The 26,534-nt window shown below is 29.5% G+C and overlaps 1 protein-coding gene across 2 annotated transcripts in view; it reads left to right on the top strand.

Annotated features, from left to right (window-relative positions):
- LOC107436282 (histone-lysine N-methyltransferase MECOM) overlaps window positions 1–26,151 on the top strand; it is a 237,929-nt gene extending 211,778 nt beyond the window's left edge. For both annotated transcript variants that reach the window (XM_016047922.3, XM_016047923.3), the window contains exon 6: window positions 20,519–26,151. In XM_016047922.3, coding sequence (XP_015903408.3) covers window positions 20,519–23,207 — 2,689 coding nt within the window. In that variant the 3' untranslated portion in view covers window positions 23,208–26,151. The remainder of the gene's footprint in view (window positions 1–20,518) is intronic.
- Window positions 26,152–26,534: the final 383 nt, after the last annotated feature.

Here is a 26,534-nt window from a genome sequence, read left to right as displayed (position 1 = left end):
ATAAAATATTTTAAACGTACGACATACGCTACGAATGCTTGTGCATTGAATTTTGAACTTAAAGGTTAATTTTTTTTGTGCATATGTTTCTTTGAATTTTAAAAACTCTTAAACATGCAAAACAATAATGTGTGTTAATAATTTTGTACAAAATGTACTGCATTTTTTAAATATTTTATCATGTTTAATCTCAACTCAAATACAATATATATATATGAAATATAGCTAGATATGTGTCTGATAAATGTTACGTGTTATTGGCAGTACTTCTGCCTCAGGCAGAACGGATAATTCACTATAATTTAAAAATGCGTGTTAATACTTGAAAAAATAACCGTTGCATTTAATTCAAGCTCTTTAATTTCATTTATTTTAACACAAATAAAAGAATCATATTAAAATTAAAAAGTTCATATTTTTTTACTGAATAGTTAGAAAAACCAGTATTCCGGAGTGCTGTTTGAAAAATTAGGTCAATCAAATAATAATAGGTTAGGTAATTAAGAAATTATAACTGTTTTTTCATTTAATTATTTTCTTGCTTTTAATAAAGTATTATTAAAATATTTTAATAAAATATTTAGACACTCTACTAGGTTTTCCTTCCTTAAGTAAAAGGTAAACCTAAGGAAGACAAAGCACGAGTACTTTGTCTTCCTTAGGTTTACCTTTAGGTTTGTCTTCCTTAGGTTTACCAAAACCACTACAAAGCACGAGTACTTTGTAGTGGTTTTGGTAAAGCTTCTTCAGGTTCAATGACATTTCGGTTCATTATTTCTTTTTCTTTGTGAAAAAAAGTTAAAAATGATACCACTTTAAAAGCCTTCGTAAAAATCATTCCTTAACTATTATAATTTTTAAAAAAATGGTTGCAAAATTCGTTAGAAAATATATGTTAAAAGTGTTGAAGCAAGATATAGTTACTTTTATAATTTTATTTTATTACTGTCGTTGAACAGCCGAGTCAATTTTAAGTTTACGAGTATTAATGTTCAGCTCCGTAGCCTTATAATGTTGAACCCAATCCAGAAGACAAGGGAACTCCTGGATCAAGTACTAAGAGAAAGTTGACTTCGTGGAGGACTTTTTGATGAAACTAACCCGCATTTGCGTTACATGGAGAGGAAAACCACGAAAACCTCCGACTGTTAGCCTAATGGACTGTAACCCATAACCCGTCTACCGCTGAGGATATTTTTGCGTTAGCCTTGTGGACAGGGAAAGGCGAATGCGGAATTTAAATGGACAAGTCATCCCTGGGACTCGAGTCCGGTTCACTTGATTGGAGGGCGAACGCTCTATTCCCTGAGCCACCACAGCTCAGGATATAGTTACTGTATTTATTACAACAACTAACCATTATTTTAGTAGTAGTTATGCAATTATACAATAATATATTAAATACTTTGTTAGTAAAATGTAGCTACAGTAAAAATAACATCATGAAAAGTTCTTTATGCAAATCGTGCCTTAACTATTACCATTTTGGAAATAATTGAATCATTGTGTAATAAAATAGAAGAAAAAAAAATTTAAAACAAGCTTGTAAAAAACGATTTTATTAAAAAAGTGAGTAAAAGTAAATTCTTCATTTCGAAATCAAGAATTGCGAAATTGATTTGAAATATATTCATCCGAATTTCGAACTTTCTCTGACCGACAAACGATCCGAATCATTTATCACTTCATATTCAACGCATGCGTGCGTTTAAAGGCCCAATTTAGTGCACCATGAGCGCTTTCGCGTTACTTGTTACAAATAGATAAGAATCGAGTACCATCTCTCAACAAATAGTTTTTTACTCCTTTCTCTTAACGACTCACGGCATAACAAGCACAAAGCCAACAAAGAAATCCACTCGGCCAAGCCGTCTTTAAGATGGAGCTCTTTAACGCGCTTATTGTTTTCGGACATCAAAGAAAAGATAGCTTATACATATTGTATACGCGTGCATTACACAACCAAAGATGGAATAAATAGCTTTTCTTTTCGCTTTCTTTTTTCTCTTTCTCGACGATGAAACAGAAAGTTCGACGAGGCGAAAAATAGTGATTTTTTTTACCTACGTTATTAGCCTAGTTTTGTTGATTACCGTTAGACAATTGGTATCACGGGGGAAGATATATCGGTTGATAACAGATTTTACTTGATTATTCTATAATTGTTGGTCTGAAGTGATAAAAAAAGATAGGAATTCATAATTTTCTAAGGAAAAAAATCTGTATCTTTCCCGTATCTGTATCTTTTTTTTAAAAATAGTTTTTTTAGATTGAGAAAAAGAATAGGGATGCCTGCAAGTGACGTAGTGTGAGGTATCTCGATCCTGATTGGTTGTTGAACCGTGGCATTTGTTCACGTTAGCAACTGTTCTTTCCATTCTATTTCGAGTAAGCCAAGCCAGCCTAGTACAAATTCTCTTAAGGGACACAATCTAAATTCTTTCACAGAGATTCTATCGCAAAGATTTCAATTCTTTCACTACATATTTACATAAAGACTTAACACAAAAGCAAGCACTAAGCTATGTAGAACATACACAAACTAATAATGCATCGAAGTTGCCAGGTACACAAAACAAAAACATAATCTCAGTTACAATAAAATACATAAATAAATAATAAATCTAAGTTAAGTACAAAGCGTAGACGAGAAAGAGTTATATTTCAATTAATTTGATGAGCGATACGGCTCTATATTTTATTAACTTATTGTTACTTAGCACAATTACTATGTAGAGAAACTTAGCTCATACTTAGCTTAGCTTAAACTATTTACATTTTTATATTTATAGTAATTATTCTTTTAGCAATTTTAGAACTTTCTTATCCTAATATGTCTTCTCATTAAGAATCATGTTTTTTTGCATCAAAGTAATTTTCTTCTCCAACAACGTTATTGCTAAGAAGTTAAGAATACCGTTAAGAATTTTTGTCTAGAATTTATAACAAAACGCGTCTAAATGAAATCTTATTTTATAATAAACCTGGAATTTAAAATTTAATATTAAAAAACGAGTCAGAAAAATCAATTCCTTCAAAATTGTTAAGAAATAACTGTTTTTTTCTTCTTCTACTTTTAAAGTATTAATTTTGATGCATTATTTTCGTAAAATGACTTTACAACAAGTCTAAGTTTAATTTAAAAGAAATTTGTAATCTTGTTGAAACAAATTATCATAAAAATGAATGTAGTTTTCTTGTATTTTAACACAATTTTAAATGCTTTGATTGTTTTTTTAATAATAAAATGATATGCATTTGTAATTTTTAATACGATATATAAAAATTTATTTTTCAAAATTCACATATTTTTAGTGCGTTGCTTTAAAATATTTTTTTTTAATGAAAACTCTCATTTTTAATGATTTTGAAAACGATTTATTCTTTTCGCTTTATTTAATTGCTTTTTTGTATTGAAATATTTGTTTGAATACAGTGTTTCTATTTCCCGAACATAAATCTAAATCTGACTTTTACTACTTTTTCGGTCAACATTATTTTTCTTAAAGTAGCGCAACACATCTTGTAAGTAATCTTATAAGAATCTCGTTAATTAATATAATTATGTTAGTTAATATATTTCGGAATTATAACAGTTTGACTATATTTGTCACGTGATAACTCTGTTGAAAAATAAGATTAACTTTTTAGCCCGAACAAGTCACGGTAACTGATTTTGTTAATTAATATAATTAATTTTCCAACAATACATTTTTAAATACTAAAATGGATTGATAGATTTTATTTTATTCAATTTTTTGTTTTTAGGTTTATTTCATCAGAAAAAAAAGATGATTGTTGATGTAAATATTTAAAAAAAAAAAAAAAAAAAAAAACATAAAAATTTTGGAATTAGAATAGTTTGATCAATTTTGTCGCTTGATAATTCTTTCAGAAATTAAGATTAACTTTTTAGCTCGAACAAGCCTCGGTAATGCATGCAGTTTTATTAAAATATAAATTAATTTATGACGAAATATTTCGAGCAAAATTTTTTTGCTTAGTTATTATGTGAAATAATTTGATTTTTTGACAAAATTTTGTTCCGAAATTTGTTTTACTTCCTATGTAAACTACCTGAAAATTACTTATTTATTTACTTCCGCTGCATTACTTATTTATTTATTTACTTCCGCTGCATTACTTATTTATTTATTTACTTCAGCTACCTGATCTGCATAGATTTCTAAGAAAGTTTATACAAGAGTCTAAACTTTGAGACTCGCTTCGCAAATTTATTGTATTGATAACCTTCAATTTAGGAAAATATATATCATTTTTTGGGATAAGGTTTATGCAATTTTAAATAAAGCTTCTATAGTCCAGGTCAAAAAAACAAAAAGAAATAAAATATAAAAAAAAATAGATTTGTCGTTGCTGTGATCACTTCCTTATGAGAGCTTCGTAAGTTATTTATGACAGCTAAAAAATCATCTCGCATTTTTTCTCTCAACTACCACTATTTCTTATGGAAAAAAAATGAAGAAACAGAATGAAAAATAAAACAAACAAACTTAGAACAGGCATGTTTCTTACATACACTGTTATTCGGACTGAATGACATTACGCCGTTCAGCCTTCCATGACGAATTTTGAAGAGAGTAATTCGGTATTTTTAAAGAAATACACCTGCTTCTTTTTCAATAGGTTTTTTTTTCCTGTTTCGTTGAAGATGCTTTGTTTTTTTCTTTTCTCTTTTTCCTTTAAACAAATAGAGTGATTGCTTGTAATTTATTACATTCAGTAGGTGAATGAAACGATTTACCCCTGATGAGATTGAAGATTCTCTCAAAAAAATGAAGTTGAGATGAAAATTAATCATAAATGAATCATTCGGTGAAAATGATTTAAACAAATAGCGCCCTTTTTAACTTCTTGAATGAAACGATTTACCCTGATGGTGAAAACAATTCTCTCAAAAAATGAAGTTGAGATCAAAATTAATCATAAATGAATCATTCAGTGAAAATTATTAAAATAAATAGTGCCATTTTTAACTTCTTGAATGAAACGATTTACCCTGATGATGAAGAAAATTCTCTCAAAGAGTGAAGTTGGGATAAAAATTAATCATAAATGAATTATTCGGTGAAAATGATTAAAATAAATAGCTCTATTTTCAACTTCTTGAATGAAAAGATTTACCCTGATGAAATGAAAATTCAAAGAATGAAGTTGAGATAAAAATTAATCATAATTGAATCATTCGGAGAAAATGATAAAAATAAAATTGGGCAATTTTTACTTCCTGAATGAAACAGTTTATCCTGATTAAATGAAGAATATTCTCTCAAAGAGTGAAGTTGAGAAAAAAATTAATCATTCGGTAAAAAATGATTAAAATAAATAACGCCATTTTTAACTTCGTTAGGGCTACCTCTAAGTTTTTTTTTTCAACTTTAAATAAATTGAGATAAATATAATTATAAACTGGTCGTTGGTTTAAACAGATAAATAGAGATGTAACTTCATTTGCATAGCTAGAAAATGAAATTGAAGTAATAAATAAATATAATTAGTCATTCGTTAAAAATGCTCAAAATAAACAGTGCTACTACATAATTTTTTAACTCTGACAATGAAATTGAGATAAAAATAAATCCTTAATTAAACATGATGCAAAAATAATAGGATAAACAATGCTGTCTTTAAAATTTCCTACAAAAAAAAAAAAACTACATTAAGATGAAAATAATTTCCTAACTTTAAAACTGCGTTTTTTAAGCACTCCTATCAACCAAGAATACAAAGTGGTAATCCCAAACGGCAGGGGTGAGGTGGCTCAGGGAATAGAGCATTGGCATTCCAATGAGGTGAACTGGGTTCTAATCCCAGCGATGGTTGGTCGATACGAATTCCACACCCGGCTCGCATCGACCACACTGCAGTGCTAACGTAAAATAACCTCAGTGGTAGGCGGATCATGGGTTATTGTTCCCTTGCCGTCAGATGAACCATGGGAGGTTTTCGTGGTTTTCCTCTCCATGTAACGCAAATGCGTGTTAGTTCCATCAAAAAGTCCTCCACGATAGCAAATTTCTTCCAATACTTGATTCAGGAGTTCTTCTGTCTTCTGGATTGGATTCGAAAATTGCAAGGCTACGGAGTTGAACATTTGTAGTCGTAAACTCAAAATTGGATCTCCATTTCAACGACGGTTATAAAATAAAAGAATCCCAAACGGCAATAATTTAGGACACTGGGCATTTTCCGAAATATGTTTTTTACACCCTGATCCGCATTACTATTAATGTTTTTCTTTTTTGCAATTATTTTTTTTTATATTTCATTACACCATTAATGTTTTTCTTTATTACTATTAATGTTTTTCTTTATTGGTTATTAATTATTTTTTTTAGTATTCGCATTGCTATTTTCAAAAAACATTTTGTTAAAAATTTTTTTCTCTTTATCATTCCTTTTTCATTTATGTTTTGCTTCGTAATTTTCATTCATATAATTTCGAATTCGAAAACTTGATTCCATGAGGAGATTTCGAACACGAATTCAGAACAATTTCGAAACTTAACACTCCCATCGATCGAAAACACAAAGTGACAATTCCAAAACCGAAGAACGCCAACAATTTGGCTCATCGGACATTTTTTTTCAGAAATATACTTTAAAAAACGCTCTTAATAATCATCATTACCAAGCTCTTGAGTTCAACGTTCTACAAACTTCCAATCTTTAAAAGAGAGTATGATGTTTCCAAGATCCTCAAGAACAACACTTGATCCATATTCTTCAGGAAAGAAAGAAAAATAAAGAACTGTAGAAAGTAACTGTCTACTCCCTGATCCGTATCGTCAAAGTTCACTCGCATCGGAGTCATTGAGTAGCTTTTATATTTAAATTAACAATTTTCTTAATGGTTAGAGTAATAATAAGCAAGATGGTGTGCAGGGAAGAAAATTTCCTCATCATGTAAACAACTTTCCTTTATGATGGGTGCTTTAAGGGAAAGAAAAAGATACATTTAAATGGGTGAAATGTACGTTTTTATTGTCTTTTCTGACGACGACAACTTCAGTGTTTTTAGTAATGAGCTACTTTTTTTTTAAAAAAAAAAGAGACTTTTCTTTGTTCGTCACTGATGTGTAAAATTATTTAATGTTTTATACAATGCTCAAAATAAAAAAGATATAACCTGAATAATTTTCGAACTATTGGTCGGATTTTTACTGGCAATCTTTTCAAGAAGAATTACTTACTTTTCAATCAATTATCGTCTGCTAATTGATGCGGACGATATTTTAAATTTATAATTTTTTTAAAACTTCTCTTTCTTTAACAAGCATGCTCTTTATACGATGCCTTTTTTGACGACAACTTTAGTGTTTAAGCCTTGAATTACTTTGAAAAAAAGTCACTCTTTGTTTCTCACTAATGTGTAAAATTATTTAGTGTTTTATACAATGTGCAAAATTTAAAAAAAGGTAATAACCTGAATAATCTTCGAACCAATGGTCGGATTTTCACAGGCATGCTTGTTTCACGGTGAAATACTTACCTGACAGTCAATTATCGTCTGCTAATTGATGCAGACGACATTTCAAATTTCTAAATTTTAAAAAACTTCTTTTCATTAACAAGTATGCCCTCTATAGGATGTCTTCGTTTTCTTTGACGACGACAACTTCAGCAGTGCTGTGTAACTTTTAAAAAAATGTCTTTTTTTTTCTTCTGTTCGTCACTGATTTGTAAAATTATTTAATGTTCGTTTGCATTGTATCGTCTGCATTTATTAATGCTAATTATTAATGAAGACGATATTTTAAATTACTAAATAATTTTTAAAAACCTTTTTTCTTTAACAAGCATGCCCTTTATTCGACGGATTCGGAATTTTTACCTTTGAAGTAACATAGTAATTCTGTTATTTAATTTAATAAGAATCGTAATCATAAGGTACGTAATTTTTTTAAAATCATTTTTAACGTTGTTTAAAATAATAAAATCCACAATTTTAACAAAACACCCCCGAATAGTTTCCTGTTTATAAGTCAAACTTCGAAGTATTTTTAATTTTAAAATTTTTCTGAAGTGTCCAATCGCTTCTGTGAAAATTTACAAATTTAAATCATTTTCAGAAAGTACGTTTTTGTGTCTATCCAATAAATGTGCAAAGATATTGCTAATTATTTACAAACCGTTTTTGTAATAAAATATTAAGTTACTATTTTTACAATCTCAAATGCATTCAAATGGTTATAATTAAAAATATTTCATCTTAGAATTAGAATGCAAATACTATAACGCAAACAAAGTTAAAAGTGGGTATGAAAAAACTAAAATGTGGGCGAATTTCATTATAAAAGCTGAAATGTTCAATATGCTTAACGTCAGAAAACGTGAAAATAAATAATAAATAAAAAATGTGTCCAATGCGCCCAATAACACATGACTGGCTTATTACTAGTTAGGCTAAATATATCACACAAAATAAATAAATAAATATATAAAAATAAAAAATAACGGAAAATGGATGAATACATCTTTCTTCTTGATTGTTTTACGTGGCCTGCAAAAACTCCGTTACGTATCACCCAGTTCTGAAGATACTGCTCTGAGAATAAGAACATAAATTCTGATTGTCATAGAATTATCCATTTTATTTCGCTTCTCGAATCTTCCCCTTTTGCATAAAAGAGTGACCAATTTCTTTCCGGAAGACTTCGTAAATCACTGCTAAACACGTGTGGCACACGTCTGACACATCGGCCCGATGCAGGTAAACACGATTATCTGGTTACAGGGTCGTACCGCCGAAGAATAGAATTCTTTTTTTAAGACAAAAATGGCTACTCTTTCCGCGAAAATGACATTCTTTCCATAAGTAAAAAAAAACAGCAAACGATAAATCGACTAAGCTCAGAGTTGGGCAGAATGTAACTACAAATTATTGTTAACATGCAGTCGTAATTAGTAATCGATAACCTGTAATAATAATTACAAGCATTCATAATTGATTATTACAATTTAAATCGTGATTATTAATAATCATAACTTATGATTGCATTGTTAATCGTTGTTAGAACTAATATTACACTGCGATTACAAGTAATATTGATGTAAGATTATAAATAAATTATTATCGCTTTTAATCGTAATTGTAATAGCAAAAAGTCATGAATACACACAATTTCGATGACAAAGGCACTGATTACTACAATCGATAAATTTTCTCCAACTGCTGTAGCACACAATTATTCGACGACATTTTTCCAATAATGGTTAATATCTCGATATATGCTAAAAATGACTTTTTTTCCCTTTAAAAATTACATATTCTACATTTCGTAGGGTGCGGTAAAGTACAGCGATCTTCCAATTACGTGCAAAATGGCTTCAATAATTGGGAAAATTGCATCAAGCGTGAACACGTTTTTTGACATATTAAGAGGTGTTGAGTTATTTAAAATACTGTACATATTTCGAACATTCTCGGCACAAACAGAATATTAATTTTGTTTTTTTATGTATCAGAAGAAGTACTCAAAAAATGACGTTTCACTATTTTTAAAATAGTATTCAACAAAAACAAAGAAAGTTACCTGACTTAATGAAATAATTGATGTTTCAAAAAGAAAACAAGGTTTGAGGGAAAAATTTTAGAGTATTGCGTTTGCAGATCCTCATAAAGAAAATTCGATTAAAACACTAGATTATTCTAAGAAAGTGATTCTTAAAATGGCACATAATTTGAAATCGTTTTCTAATGCTCAAATTTTATTTTTGAATACAAAATTGTGTACAATGGGCAGACATTTAAATTATAAATTATAGTACAATGATGCTTCGTAAATTGAGCAAAATAATGTTTTATTTAACATAATAGTTTATTTAAAATTATTGTTATAGAAAACGTGTTCACATGTAGAATTCAAAATTAGTAAATGTAGAAAAGGTGAGTTCTGTCAATAACTTTTAAACGAATTTAACTGTTTTATTTTCTAAATACGGGGAAAGAAATAATGATACATTTATAAATTTGGAAACAACCAGATTAAAAACATTTCCTACTTTATCTCACGTAATGATCTTCAATAATATAAATTTTTATTGTTCTAGATTAATAAATAAAACAATCGGTCAGAGCAAATTCAATCATCATCTACTCAACGATATTCTCCATTTTATAAAAGTCATTATATATTTACCTTTAGAAACGAAAGTGAGATATTAAAAAAAAGGAAAAAAACCTTTAAACGAGAAAAGCAAACGATATTAATCCTCGAATTGATGGATACGAATCGAAGTGAATTGAGTCTAATTTCCCCACTCCGCCTGTCACAATCAGGACACCAGAAATGAAAGGCTGACTAATTTTGTTTGCATTTGAGTGTCGCTCTTCCTTTTGTTTAACTGATGCGAAAGTGCAGCTTAACTGCTCTGCAGAATCTTCGCAGTTTTAGAATGTTTTCAGTCTAAGGAAGAAAAAAAAGTTCAATGACTCTACTAATAGATGTCATTCTATGAATATAATCATCATTTACTCATTTAAGATCTATTTTTTGTTGCATTTTTTTTTTCCTTTTATGGGCAAGATCACCCTAAAAAAATAATCTCGATGCAGTATATAATTTTTTTTTTTTTTTGAAAATTCGTGTGTTAGACAGGGTGTTCTGANTTTTTATTTTTTTTTTTTTTTTTGAAAATTCGTTTGCATTTTAGTATCTGGATAGGGGTATGCAGGTGAAAGTTTTAACCCTTTATATGATTTGAAGTTACCATGAGAGAATTAGATTTCAATGCAGCTTTAAAAAATATTTAAAATTACAGAAAGTGAAAAAAAAAGATTCGAATAGTAGTATAGGAAACTCATAGATATTTAATTGACTAAAACATAATACCCGAATTTATCTTTTTCAACATTTTGGTATTATTTAGAACTCATATCTTTTTTAAATATTGATAACTATTCTTAAAACTAATATTAATATTTCTAAATAAAAAGTATTCTTAATATTTTTAATAGACAAACTTTTTAAATGTCTTTGATATTTCAAATAGGTAAATGCCTAAAATGTCATCAATATTCCAAATAGATAATTATGTAAACTATGAATATTTATTTATTCAGAACAGTTCAGAAAAATTTAAAAATGCCATTAATAGATAAATATGTAAAGTATCTTTTTTAGGTTTTAAACAATAAGATAAATAATAAAATTTTAAAAAAGCTTTATATTCTAAACGGATAAATATTTCAAATTTCTTTGTTGTGAATAAATAAATATTTCATATGTCTTTTGAATACTGTAACGTCAATTTGTGTGCAAGTAGAAAAACTGTATTTCTACACTATGAAAATTCTCTCAAAAAAACTAATATTGCAACCATCATTGTTAAATCATAAAATTGGATGGTTGTAATATTATAAACTAATATTACAATGCCATCCAATTTTACGAAAGAAAAGATTCATTGAAATGGTGAGAAACTTCTCACGGGTTGGCATTTTTTGTTATTTCCAACAATGTTGTTTATTCTTTCTGTATAGACTTTCCAAATAGTCATTCGAAACTACGTGTCATTTTTCATGTCTACTGTAATTTGTTAAAATAACCTTTTTTTACGTTCTGTCATTATTATTTGCCAAAAACTTTCACGCCAAGGATCATTTCCGCTTTGTTTGTTTGTTTGTTTTTTTTATTTCAAGAATAAGACGTGTTACTCTCTTATTGCTAACTTAACTAGTTATTAGCCTAGTTCTTAACAAACCGTACCCGCTCGCGAAGGTGCGGCTCGGCTCAATTCGAAGATGTTTTATTCGATGTTTTGTTGAAATCGAAAGGTACTTTAGAAGCATGCGTTTATCATTCTCTGTTTCAAATATTTAAACACAATCAAGTTGGGTTGGACCAGACAACTTAGAATTGAATGATAAGGAAAGTTAAATATGAATTTTTTTAAAAAAAAGTTATTTTAAAAGTATAGCTAAGACCGTATTTACATTAGTGTTTTTGAGTGCGTAAAACTCAGAGTGCGGCGATTTTTTTCTCGATTTTTATACCGGAAAAGGTTCTTCTGTTTCTCTAATTTGCTTTCTTTTCTTTATTTCCTCACTTAAATTTAAATGATGTCAATTTTAGTGTCAGAATTTTTTTCTTTATTTTTATAATCTGAATATTTTTTTTATTAGTTAGGTCAAACCTAATTACTTATGGGAAACCAATTCATGCCTAATTCTCTTTCAACTATATTTATAATTTGAAATATAGAAAACATTGAGTTCAGATTAACTAAGAGTAAACTATATAGTTTTAAATGCTGATCTTTTCCCCATCAAATACAAAATGTTAAACTGGTAACTTCCTCACTATATTAAAGCAGCTATATTTTGAGAAAAACAATATTTGAAACTTCAGAAGTTGAGCTTAGTATATTTGAGCTCATTTTTTTATACTTTAAATTTTATGGTGTCTGTTATGTTTATCTTTTTTTCTTTTATGTGCGTTTTTTTACATTTCAACCAAGAAGATAATAACTGGACTTGACTGCTTTTGAGTTTGATATTTTATAAAACCATTTAGAGAATCTGTTATTTTATGGAATGATATTCGAATCAATTTGAGATTCTTAATCAATACCCCTAGGGGAACTGAATTGAAGATTGATCTTTCTCTGGTTTAGGTCAAAATTACGATCAGTGGATGAATGAATGAAGTATGATTAGGTTCTCCCTGTGAAACGGGCGGTGACGTGTGTGTGGCTAAAGTTTTATTCGTGGCCATAGATGGCGCCACTAAAAGAGCAAGAAACACACCCTCTGCCTTAAAAATTCATTTGATTCTGAAGCAACCTTGCTGGTATTAGCAAGTGGCATAAGTGACTACAAGAATTTTGAGATTCTAGTAAATTACAGAATCAATTAGACAATCTACTATGTTATAGGATTTTTTCAGAGAGTCTATTGAAATATTTATTGTTTAGCTAATCTATTTTTCTTTATTTATTTTGAGAAGCAGTATTTAGTATGAATCAGCAGCATGAAATCAAAGCTTAAAAAACGGTGATTAGAAATTAATATAGTCTTAGTCAGCATTGAGCTTCATATGCTATGTAAAAATTTAGAGACACTTGCATATTATAGAATCATTCAGAGAATCTATTGAATTATAGAATCATATCAATAACCTATAACATTAAAAAAATTATGTAAGGAATCTAATATTTAAGGAAATCATTTAACCGTACAATTTGTTTGAGAAATACTAATCACAACATAAGCGGAATTAAGCAAATTTGTATTTAATATTTTATGCAACTATTCAGCGAAGCCCATGGTCTACAGAATGTATTAAAATTAAACAATTTACTGTTATATAAAATTCTGTAAAATCATACAGCTAATAACGATGCCTGAAGAAAGATTGTTGCAAAAATTGGTGTATTTAGTCCCCTTTTTTTAAAACCTTTTAGAGAATTTGATAATTTAATAAATCATAAAGAGAATCTAATAAATTTCGGAATAATATAAAGTATACTCTCGATATCTCGAATTCTGATTTTTCGAACTTTGATATCTCGAAAACCTTGTTATGTCAACAAAAAAAATTTTTTTTTCCCCTTGGCATTAAATATTTACCTAATGGTAATTTGAATTCCTATGTTGAAGGGTTTCTTCTCAAAACCTCGCTGTATCGAATTTTTTCGAAATAGAAAATTAATTTTTTCTTGTAAATCAATCAATTACAATAATTCATTGTAAATGAATTCTCTTCTATTTAATGCATAATTATTTTTGTTTTACTTTCAGAAAATTAAAATTATAATTGTTGTCTATTAAGACTTATAGTCAACAATCATTACATACATGTTTATTAGTAGTTATTCTCATGTTTCACGGCTCTGCTTTTTAGAATAATATTTCAGAATATAATTTTTCTACTTTTTAGAACACATTTAATTCTGAACGTGCTATATCGAAAAATAGAAATTTTTAAACCTCCCTTCGACTTGGAGATATTGAGTGTATACTCTATTATATAGATTAACTATTAGAATAAAAAACCTATTAGAACAAAGAAATAAAAAATAACGTGTCCAGCATGCAGATTTTTCCAGAACCGTGTGTGGTATTATGGAGGAACATTGACAACCTCGCCTTTATCTAATATCAAATAAGGTCTTTCATTCTGAAAGTAATTCTCATCCACGCCCGTGTTTATTAAAAAAAAATCGGACTTTTTTGATAAACGAATTGGCAACAGCGATAACCTGCTTTTTGCAACACAACCATATTACTTTAAGAATAAAGATTCAGGTAAACAACAACGTGGGTGATCTTGAAAATTTAAATTTTTTTTCTTGCAGTTTTATATAATAATTATAGGTTATTGTTAAACATAACATTTAAATCCTCAGAACATGAGTGAAATCTAGAATTTGATTCACCGCGCATAAATAATTTGATAAAAAAAAAGGTTAGAAATGGATCATTGTATTTCAATATCATCCAAATAAAAGTAAGAAAATAATTGCATTTGAACACGCTTTATCTGATTAATCCGGGTTTAATTTGATTTGAAACTTAGCTTAGGTTTGATTTGAAATGGATGATATCTCTTTAATCAAATTAACGAGGGCAAAATATTAAAAATTTTATGTAATGCATTGTTTTTGGTAAGAAAATCTTTTAAATCCTAAATATGCGATGCGAGTTTATTCCAATATTCGAATCATCGGGCATAAATAATTTAGCAAAAAATTAGAAATGAATTGTAATAATTGCAACTTGATATCATCCAAACCAAAGCAATTCATTGCTTTAATTACACTTAGTAATTTTTTCCCTTCTAATATATCTGTTATTTATTTTAAATTAAAACGAAAAAAATTTAAATTCGATTTAAAACTGATGAATATCGAATCTAATTAATGGAGACGGAAAATTACGAGCATGTAATCTAAGGCAATATTTTGTACTTTACTTGATGAAAAAAATGAAAAGAATTGAGTTTTTTTTTAGAAAACTTTTAGAATCGTTTTTTTTTTCATACCTTTTTAATTTTGATACTATGTATATTTGATCATTTTTAGTAGCAAATTGCAGCATGGTAATAATTTCTAGTTATGCAGAATTTGCAAACAAACTTCAAATTATTTTTTTTTTCACTAAAAAAGAGGAAATACAATTATTTATTTTACATATTATTAGGAGGTAAATGCCGTAAGTTTGTCATGTATTCAGATAAAAATGACGAAAATCAAGTTATCACGACTCATTTTTTAAAGTTTAGTCTGTCCCACTTGCCCATTCGTTCGATGATAACAATTCTGACGAAATTACTAAATTAAAAATTTCGTTAAACGGAAATTTCCGTTCCGGCAACTTGTTTCTCAGATCATTTCAAAACGCGGTGTCATGAATTTACGGTGATGATAAGATGTCTTTTAGTAGAATTAGAGCATGTTCTTCAGTTATAGACGAACTTGAAAATTGCGAGATGATATGATGAAGAGCATTTACCGTCTGAAGTAATTTCTGACGAATCACGAAAAACACTGTCGCCATCTTTTAAGTTATTAGAGAACTACTTAGAATAATTTAAAAGCTTTTTTTTTTTAAGGCTTTGTTATTCGAATAAAACTTATGAGAAAGATGGTAAATGTTGCACTAAAACGATGTTTTAGCGGAATTTGGAAGGTTAAATTGTTTATATTTATTTAAAAATTCTGTTGAACAATGTGTTGCGAGTACAATGTGTTGCGAACAATCATTAATGAAAACATTTTTAAAACTAATTTTGTGTTTCAAAAATGACAATTATTATCCTCTTATTTTTATGAATAAAAAAACCCCGAAAGAGTTACGAATAAAAAAACTAAAAGTGTCACCAACGAAATTAACTTTTTTCCTTCTGTTTACTTCCGTAGAATGTTATTTAGAATATTGTCCATATGTTATGTAGAATTGAATGGTATATTGAATATTCTATAGAATATTGTCTAATAAAATACGTGAAAAATATGCTTTTCACCAGAGACTTAACCTTTGCAGTGTAATTTACGATGTTCGGTGTTGATTAAAATAAATAAGTTTTTCGCTTATTAGATCATTATAGCGTTTCAAATAAAATTATTTCTCAATTAGACCACCATGACGATAAAATAAAAATATTTTCCAATTAGACTACCATGACGTGAAGATAAATTATTTATCAATTAAACCACCATGACGTGAAAATAAAATTATTTTTCAATTAGACCACCATGATGTAAAAATAAAATTATTTATCAATAAGACCATCATGACGCGAAAATAAAATCATTTTCAGTTGCATTAGAGAGCTTAAATTATTTTACAATAAGGTAATGATAACGTGATTTGTCTCTTGTAATTAGAGCCCTTAAAAAAGCATCAAAAATTAAAAAAATAAACGTTTTGATGATGAAATGACGTGTATCGTCACTTTCGTAAACCAAAATTAGATATCCGAGATATCCAAATGAGGTCGAATAGAGATGTTTTTGACCCAATGATCTAGGTGTGAAAGGAGATATCCACACCCTTTCTTTGGGTGATTCACGGATCTTATTTATTTGAGCTCCGAGCTTAACCCACGGCGAGATATTGGATGCGATTTTGCGGTCAAACTGCATGACCAAGGGATATTTAAGCTGAATAATTAATAAAAAAACAAGCTGATTGCATTATGTGTCAATTGCTGTGAGGAGAATATTAATCTTTCTTTGTACTTGCAAAACGTTAAGTGTCATTAATCATTATCGATAGCTCTTTCATCATTTATATGTTCCTCTTTTTCATTTTCAGGATGGTAGTTGCGTTTTGATTTTAGAATAATTCTCATAAAAAATAATTTCTCTTTAGGCAGATTGATTCAATAATTCTCTCATTGATTCAATAACTATCTCGTTGATTCAATAACTATCTCATTAATTCAACAACTATCTTATTGAAATAACTATCTCATTAATTCAATAACTATCTGATTCAAAAGCTATCTCGCTGATTCAATAACTATCTTCAATGATTCAAAAAACTATCTCGTTGATTCAATTACTATCTCGTTGATTTAATAACTATCTCGTTGATTCAATAACTATCTCGTGGATTCAATAACGATCTCGTGGATTCAATAAGTATCTCGTGAATTCGATAACTATCTCAATGTAGCTAACAGTGGATGCGCAATAAAGAAACTAGTTGTGTTTACCTCATTATGTAAAGCGGATATTTTTTTCACTTTCGTGACTACGTCAACAGTAAAAGCGTTAAAAATTCATTACTTTCCACGTTAAAAGGAATATTTTCCACATTGATAAATTAAAAAAAACTCCCATATTAACAAAAAATATTCATTATTTTCTAATTTGATAAACTAAATGCAATATTAGCTTTAGATTCCATATGACAGTATTTTTAGGGGGTAATTATTTCTAGTTTAGTATTGATTTCGAAAAAAAGAACATAAATCTTCTCTCATAATAATTCCTCTTTAGATGAAACCACCTTTTTTCCAAATCTGACATTTATGTATCAAACTATTCCTTTGTACTGTTTCTAGATATGCACTGAAGATGTTTTCCTTATTTTTTCTAAATAACAGCACAAAACACGCAGCGTGCTATTGTATTTATGCTAATAGTGATTTTTTCAAAATCATTTCAATGAGCCCAATATGTTTAATGAACTTATTATATAACTCATTTCAGTATTTAAGGTTAAGGGCTGTATAATCTTCAAATACTATCTATAGCCTCAACAAGAAAAATTTCCAAAAAATTATTGCAATGAAATTTATGTGTTTCACGAACTACCGTGACATATGAATACATAATTACCTATATATATTGTTTAAAGTTAAGTGTTAATTCACCATTGGCACAAAAAATACATATAAATTCCATAAAATTATTATAGTGAAATTTATATGCTTCATGAACTTAATATGTAGCTACCTATATTATTTAAATTAAATGATGATTCACTGTATCCACGACAAAAAAGAAATTCATAAAATTATTACAGTGAAATTTATATGTTTTGTGAACTTAATATAAAACTACCTATATTTACCTCATTTTAATGAACTTGATGTTCTAAATGCATTTTTAGCGTCATTAATAAAGTAAAAGTATTTTAATGGCGAATTGAATTATAAAAATGCTTTAAATATAGTTAGTGACCCAATAATCTGAATATATTGCTTTACATAATTGAACGCATTGTAATTAAAATCAACTCTCAATTCTTTGTAAAAAAATTCTATGCTTTACAGTAGTATTAATTATAACCTTTCCTACTATAAATATACAACCCTATTTTTTCAACATCTCTTTTTCTTTAATCAAATGCCACAGATTGGATCATCTTTCAACCTAATTCAAGATAATAAAAAAAGGGGATTTTCCCATGCTAATTCTATTCATATTAAAGCAAACATTAAATACCGTGAACAAATTGTTTAAGAAAAAACGTGACAATTATATACCATTGCTTTCAATCTTTAAGGAGTGTTTAGACTTTTAAATGCTTTATATTATATGCTGGACTTCTGATTGTTTATCATTACCATAACAAAGAATGAAATAAACCGGCCTGCTTATTCATTAGCTTTTTTCAAGAATTAAACGCGGAGTAGGTGTTTTATGGGAAAATGGCCTCAGCATCTTTGGCTGGGTGTCAACCCTGCTCCGACACGGTGTCGCACGATCTTATTTACATTGCGTGACCTGTTTCAACTTTGTTAGAATGTTCTGTGGGCGTAGACCCTCTTAAATATTTAATTATACTTTCTTTTATTTTTTGGAGAATATCCTTTGATAATATTTATATCTGTGAATTTTTGTTTTTTTTTCGTGATGAATAAAAAACAGTCGAAAGTGTTTTAAGTAATTATCCGTCTTCTTATCTCATTTACTTACAAGAAAATTTTGCTTTTAAATTATTTATAAAAAATTTATATCTAAATATTTTTGTATAAATATTTATGTATAAATATTTTTGTAAAAATACTTATCTATACAAAATACGTTAAAACTATGTTATACTGACCCTCTTAAATATTTAATTATACTGTTTTTCATTTTTGGAGAATATCTTTTGGTAGTATTTTATATCTCTGAATTTTTGATTTTGCGTTTTGAATGAAAAACAGTCGTGTTTTAAGCAGTTATCGGTCTTCTGATCACCTAATATTTACTTACAAAAAAATTCTGCATTTAAATTATGTATACATAACTTATATAAATATTTATGTATAAATATCTATGTCAAAATACTTATACATACAAAATATGTTAAAACTGTATATTATACGTTTTATTAAATGAAATATATAAGTTTTGATAAATGATCTAAAACGATTAATGAGTTTATATATATATCAAACATGTTATTCTTTATTATACATTTTTCACATGAAATATTTTTAAATTTTATTGCATAAAATTCGATTTTGGTATGAAATACGCTTAAGTTCTGCATAATACATTTTCTATATGACTTATATTAAATTCTATATCATACAATTTATACATGAGATATTTTTTTAAGTCCTCGCTGTCTGAAATATGCTGAAATAAATCGAAAAACTGTTTAAAAGTAACAGTTTATAGTGGCAGATAATTTTTTTTTTTTTACAAAAATAGCGTCTTATTCCATGTTTTATTGAAAAATATATTAAAATGCAAAAATTAATACAAAATATTGCTCAAACTTAAGTAAGTAATTACGTTCTTGTTGTTGGAAAAATAAGTCATACTGACAAATTTTAAGAAACAAAATAGAATGTTTGACTGAATCAGATGTGTAGCGTTAATTATTTAAAATTAAATTCGAAATGCACACATGCGTGAAAAATAAAGTTTCCACGCAAATAATGCAAATTTATAATCAACTTAATATTTGGTAGAGACTATACAATTCGAAATGCAACTACGTTACGAAATACTTACAATTCAAGTTATCGGCAGTAAAATTGTTAAGTACAAGTTAGATCGTAACTATATATTAAAACATTTGTACTTCAAATTTTAACGTCCCGCAGTGAACTGATTGTAAAGTCACGGTTCCCAGTTGAACACCGAAGTCAAGTATCACTGGCTGTGGTCAGTAAGAGGGTTGTGACCACTTTGATCAGGCTGCGTAGTGACCAAGGGTGCGAGGTATCGGTCCTCGTAAAACTGTTCTACCGTAAAGTGTACGACTTCACGCGCAGGTCGTCGGGCTACTAAATCCGGGGAGCCATCCCCCCTGCAGAGGATCAAAATTGCGATAACATGTCTCTGGATCACCCTCAAGGATGTTTTCCAGACCTTCGCCAATAGCCTATTGTGCAACTGTAGAGTGACGTAAATAAATTACCTACCTACCTCAAATTTTAAAAATGTTTTAAAAATTTATATTAAAATGCGTGATGCAAAACTATAAACTGATAATTAATTTACATATATTATACTATTATACATATATTTACTATTATACATTATTATTTACATATATTATACTATAAAATTTTAATTATATTACTTTTTTCTTCCACAGACTCAGTGAACACATTGGAAACTGCCATTTTTCCGAAGACAGCAATCAAGGGGAAAAGGAATACAAATGCCGACAATGTCCTAAAGTTTTCAATTGGAAATCGAACCTCATACGTCATCAAATAGCACACGACGAAAGCCGAAGATACGTCTGTGAAAACTGTAAAAAAGTCTTCACTGATCCCAGTAACTTACAAAGGCACATAAGGTCTCAACATATCGGAGCCAGGTCTCACGCATGTCCTGAATGTGGAAAAACTTTTGCAACATCCAGTGGGTTAAAGCAACACACGCACATCCACAGCAGCGTTAAGCCTTTTAGATGTGAAGTTTGCTTCAAGGCCTACACGCAGTTCTCAAACCTATGCCGCCACAAGCGCATGCATGCTACTTGTCGCATGCAAATTAAATGTCACAAATGTGGACAAGCGTTTAGTGCAGTTACTTCTTTATCAAAACACAAACGCTTTTGTGAAGGGGCACCCACAAATAATTCATCATCATCAGCTCTACCCCTTCCAAATCAGTCTCAAACAACCTCACCTGGTTCAGCTGGATTCGATTCCAGCAAGACAGGGCCTATGAGCTTAGCACCACCCAGTAACCAGCTTCTGTTTTACCCTCGACCAGGATTTTCCTTGTATCCACCATCATTCTTCGGATACCCCTTTATATCAGGACCTGGACTGCCAGCACCACCCCCACTCATACCAGATACTGGCCTGCTACCTGGTCACCCTGTTAATATAGCGGCTGCTGCCCAGGCTGCTCAAGATCTCCAGAGACAATTTTTGAGTAATAATGGTTGTCAAGAGACACCGAGCACGTCAAACTCTGTAAAACAAGAGACTAAATCACCAGGAAAAACTAAAGAAAAGCACAATTCCGAAGTTTCTGAATCAGAAGCTTCTGAAGAACTATCGTCGGAAGACACTGCTGGTGAGGATATTTCCTCATTCAGTGACGCAGACTCGGAAGTAGAGGCTGTGACCAAATCCCTGAGAAATTCTCCGAAACAAAATCAAAACGGTGTACCACCTGTTAGTGAATCAGAAAGCCAAGCAAATCCATCAAACATGTTTATTAGTCACAGACAAGGCTCACCCAAACTCGCTTCGGTATGTCCCGATCCTTGTCTCATCAGGTCTCCAATCAATTCCAATGGACCCCTGCGACCCATCCCTTCGAATGGAGTTTTAAAACAGGATCATGACATGCCTTTCGATCTGTCTCAAAATAGTAAATCTAAATCCCACAGTGAGGATCTTTCGGATTACCATCCAAAGATGAGAGACACGCCTCGAACTGATGAACAGCCCTTAGATTTACGAGTAACGCCTAAAAAACCGTCACCTACCATCGAGGACGATATAGAAAAACGGAAAATTTCTCTTTATGAAGAGAAGGAAAGAATCAAAGAGTATGATAGTCCTCCTGTACTGGCACCCATACAAGAACCTATTCCACAACTAGAACTTCAAAAGAGAGAAAGTCCTCCCATGCCGCCATCCCCTAGCAAAATGCCAATGGCCTACCCAAGACCCATACATCCTATGTTCCTAGAGTCAATGTACAGATTTCAACAAGAAAAACCAGCTTTCAATCTTTTCCCTGGTCCTGAACGTCTCATGCCTGCATTTCCTCCGAGGTATCCCTTTTTAGGTCCGCTCTTATCATCGAATCCATCTTTTGACTTCATGCGAGCACATATGGAAAAAGTCAGCAAGCCAATGCATGAAATCATGTCCCCCCATCTAAACAAAACCAAAGAAAGGTACTCGTGCAAGTTCTGTGGCAAGATATTCCCAAGGTCTGCAAATCTGACTCGACATTTACGTACGCACACTGGTGAGCAACCATACAAATGCAAATATTGCGAACGATCATTTAGTATATCATCCAACCTTCAGAGGCATGTTCGAAACATTCACAACAAAGAAAAGCCTTTCAAATGTCCACTATGTGATCGCTGTTTTGGACAACAAACGAATCTAGACAGGCATTTGAAGAAGCACGAAGCCGATGGACCCACAATACTTGATGATTCTCCTAAAGCCAACGAGCCTGATGACAAGGACGAAGCGTACTTTGATGAAATTCGAAATTTCATTGGAAAAGTGACGAATAGTGGACACAGTGGCATCAATCCAATGAGTCTAATGAATCCACTGGAGGAACGAAAAAGAGATCGTGAATCACTGATGAGTTCAGCATCTTATTCTCCCAGGCAAAATAGCAGTCCGGTCAGTGGTCACAGTGATAATTTGGACGACGAAACAGATGGTGGTGTCAACGGTTCTGATCCCGACGATATAGAACCTTCTAGAAAGCGACACTGTAATGATGATCAATCGAATATTTCGTCCCCCAGCACAGAGCGAAGTAATAAAAGTCCTGATTCTATGAAAAATCAAATAAATGTACCATCAACTCCACTGAGTCATATAAAAAATGGAGACATTCCACTGAATCTGCACCACAAAGCATTCGCCTACGAAATGATGATGCAAATCAATCGGAAGTTTGAGTTAAATGGAATCAAAACTAATGGACACAAACAGCATTTAAGTGTAGATAGTTTAGACGATGACGATTTAGATGAAGATGAAGGGAAAGAGTATAGTGAGGATGAATCACGTTGCAGAAGTAGTTCTCCCTTGCCCTCATCTGAAGAAGTAAAGGTAGACTGAATGCGTTTCAAAGCAGTTGGACTCTTCAACGCATAATGTCAAATTTGAACGTGTTAAAACATGTTTCATTCAGAGAACCCCATGAAAATAGTCTGTTTAAAACAGAAGCAATAATAAAAGAGGTGATTCTCTGATTTTCTTTTTTCGGAATCGAATGGCGTATCATAAACTGGATTCGCTTTTAAAAACGTTATCAATTTTTGTTCATGAAAACATTTATTAGAAAATTTTCACGTGCTCTAGATCACACACAGAGGAATTTTTTTTGGCGAAGCTAGTCAGTCTGTAATTTAGAATATGCAAGTTCAAAAAGAGTTTTAAATGGACTGAAAACTGACATTTTGTTATCATAAGAAATATTAAAGCTATGCAATTAATTTTAATCAGAATTTAAGTTCAAAAACTGTGGTGCTTACGATGTATGTTCATAAAAAAAACCTTTATTTGCATGTGTTCAAAAAATGCAAACTATTACAGTTTTGAAAAATGTCACTGTTTTAAAGAAGTTATACAATGTTATTGTGATTACGTGAAAAGTTATGTTTTTTATTTTATATCACTTTCTAGAGTTGGGTATGAAATTGGTGATTCAAATCACTTTAAGTGATTACTGAAAATTGTCTAAAATATTTCAATATAAAGGATTTGAAATCACTTATAGTGTTTCGTATCACCATTTTAACCATCGATACAAATCAGTGGATTCCAATCAATTCAAAATCACGATTTGAATTGATTCGATTTAAAAGATTGTTTAAAATCAAATTACTGGAATCTTATAAGGAGCATTGATTCAATCACCACAATTGCTAATTAGCTAGAATCACGTGATTAAAATTATTCGTTTCAGTTGAATTATTATTTTTTTCAAATCATGAATGACTCATTAACTCAATTGATTCGAGATTTTGAATTACTTAAGTGATCGATTCAAATGAATCGAATTATTTTGATTATTACCCAACTCCCTTATGTCATTAAATTTCATTTGAATCTTCAGTCTCGCCTAGTCACTTAAATAGATTAAATAGGCATCATTACTTTCAAGCTGTGTGATAAAAAGCTTGTTACAAATTTAATTTATTTGCTAAGGTGAAAAACAAATGAATTTTATATTTTTTAAAGAAAATATTCCTGTAGTGTATTTTTAAATGTCTTTCTGAAACCTAAAAAATTCAATGATTCCAAAGAAATGAATGTTATGTCCATATGTACAAAGTCTGCGGTATAGATAGAGTTTATTTTTTATTTTAAGATGTTTTATAGTTCTGAATTTTTAAGTTTATTTTATGTTTATTATTTCACAAGAATCGAGAGACAGAAATTATATAGGTGAATTAATTTATGTCACATAGTATTGGGTCAGAATAAGTTCAATTATGGATTTAAAAATTTTTAATTTCAAGAGTGACTTACACTACCGATTTCTGCAGTAAAATAACCACAGAGAAAATAAAACTGTAAAAAAATGATTCAAAACTAGTTTTTATTATTGTAAATTTTTGATTAACATTTTGGTTAACTTATAACAGTTTGGTTAACATTTGCTATTCCATTTACTAAGTTTCATTAAATTTTCTATGCATTCTCTACAGGTATCGTAATCACAATCATAATATATACTTTTAGAATCTTTGTCAAAAAAAGCATGAATTTTTAGGTTTTGAAAATAATATTTAAGTGAGGAAAAAAAAAAACAGATGCGCTATCAAGATCTAGTGAATGATTACTTTGAAAGCTACAACTGAAAACATCAAAACCAGTTTGATTGTAGAAGGAAACTTGGATGTGTTTCTAACAAACGTCTTTTAGTTTCTCTATTTTTTTAATCAAACAGGTTTTAATGTTTTGTGTCCCCTCTTTTCCACTAATGATTCCTTAGATTTCAATAGCATTTTCGTCTTTGTTTTTCTCGCATAATTTGATATACTTTAATCTATATACTTTCTAAACTCCATTTTTGACAGAAATTCTAGAAAAATATATTTAGGGTGGTCGTTACGGGACACCCTGCATACAAGAAGCTCTGACTAATACAGATAATTTTACACACATAACACGAAGGAGAATAAATTTTGTTATTGGATTATTATAAAAATTAAATAAGTGATAAATTAAATTTTTAATATCTTTTATTTTACGTTTTTTTACGTTATTTTTACGGTTATTTTACTGTACTAATGTTGCTATTTCGTAGTGCTAGTCACCTACTGAATTATTCAGCCAATATTTTCCATTTTATGACAGTTTACTTTATAAAATTTGAAAAATGAAATATTTTAGTGTTAATAACAAAACTTTTATAATATCCATTCGTTTAAAAAAATTTGAATTTGATTACAATATTTTAGAATGATTAACAGCATAGTTAATGACAATAAATGTAAACTCTCGGCAGATTTTGCTGCTATAAGCAGAAAATCTTTTTTTTTTTTTTTTTTCTGTAATAATCCATGTTAATAAATTTAAAAGAAAAATGTATTACAATAGAATATCTATACCGATTTAATAATAAAATCGGCAGAATTCTTTGATGTTTATGTTCTTAAAATTTAATATTAAATACATTGATACTAAAATGAGTAGATACATATAAAAAACTTTGCAAGTTAATTTTGAAGTTCCTTTTAATATTTTTGTGTATAAATATTTAAAATTGGTATGTTTGATATATTTTATTTAATTTTAACTTTTATGAGTATAAATGAAACCAAACAAGTTTGTTTAAATCTCTCGATTTTATGTCACGTGTACAGATAAAAAAAAGTATTGTATTTATTGTGAAATTTGTATATTTATTAACTATTTACATAGAAATATGAAAAATAAATCTGTCATTGTCTTTTCATGCAAATGCATTTTCTCATTATTCTGTAATGTTAGAATTTTGATGAAGAATAAAATATAACAAACTTCTATGTAAATGGAAGAAAATTATCATTCATTTGTCAAAGTTATTTATTTTTGTTTTTTACTATTTACAGCATACATATACTAGCAACTTTTATCTAAGCATATCCCAGAGGAAAAAAGAAACATTGGATGAAGGTTCTAAAATAAAATTTTAGTGAATTTAGGAAACAGTAGAAATGAGAGTGGAAAAATGTTCGAAAGGGAAATTTAGTGAATTTCGGAAAAAATGGAAAACGGAGTGGATGAAGGTTCTAAAAAGGAGTTTTAGTTAATTTAAGTAATTTAACTTTAAGGTTTATTCGTTGACAAGGGAAATAAAGATCATGCATTTTTTTTAACTTCTTGTGCCCTTCGGACCTTCATCCACTGTGATCTACAAAATTTAAAGATTTGATGAAAGTAGATAAAGTTCGC

This window comes from Parasteatoda tepidariorum, chromosome 7 (assembly GCF_043381705.1).
Source record: "Parasteatoda tepidariorum isolate YZ-2023 chromosome 7, CAS_Ptep_4.0, whole genome shotgun sequence".
Lineage (NCBI taxonomy): Eukaryota > Metazoa > Arthropoda > Arachnida > Araneae > Theridiidae > Parasteatoda > Parasteatoda tepidariorum.
This window is presented reverse-complemented; position numbering and strand designations above follow the sequence as displayed.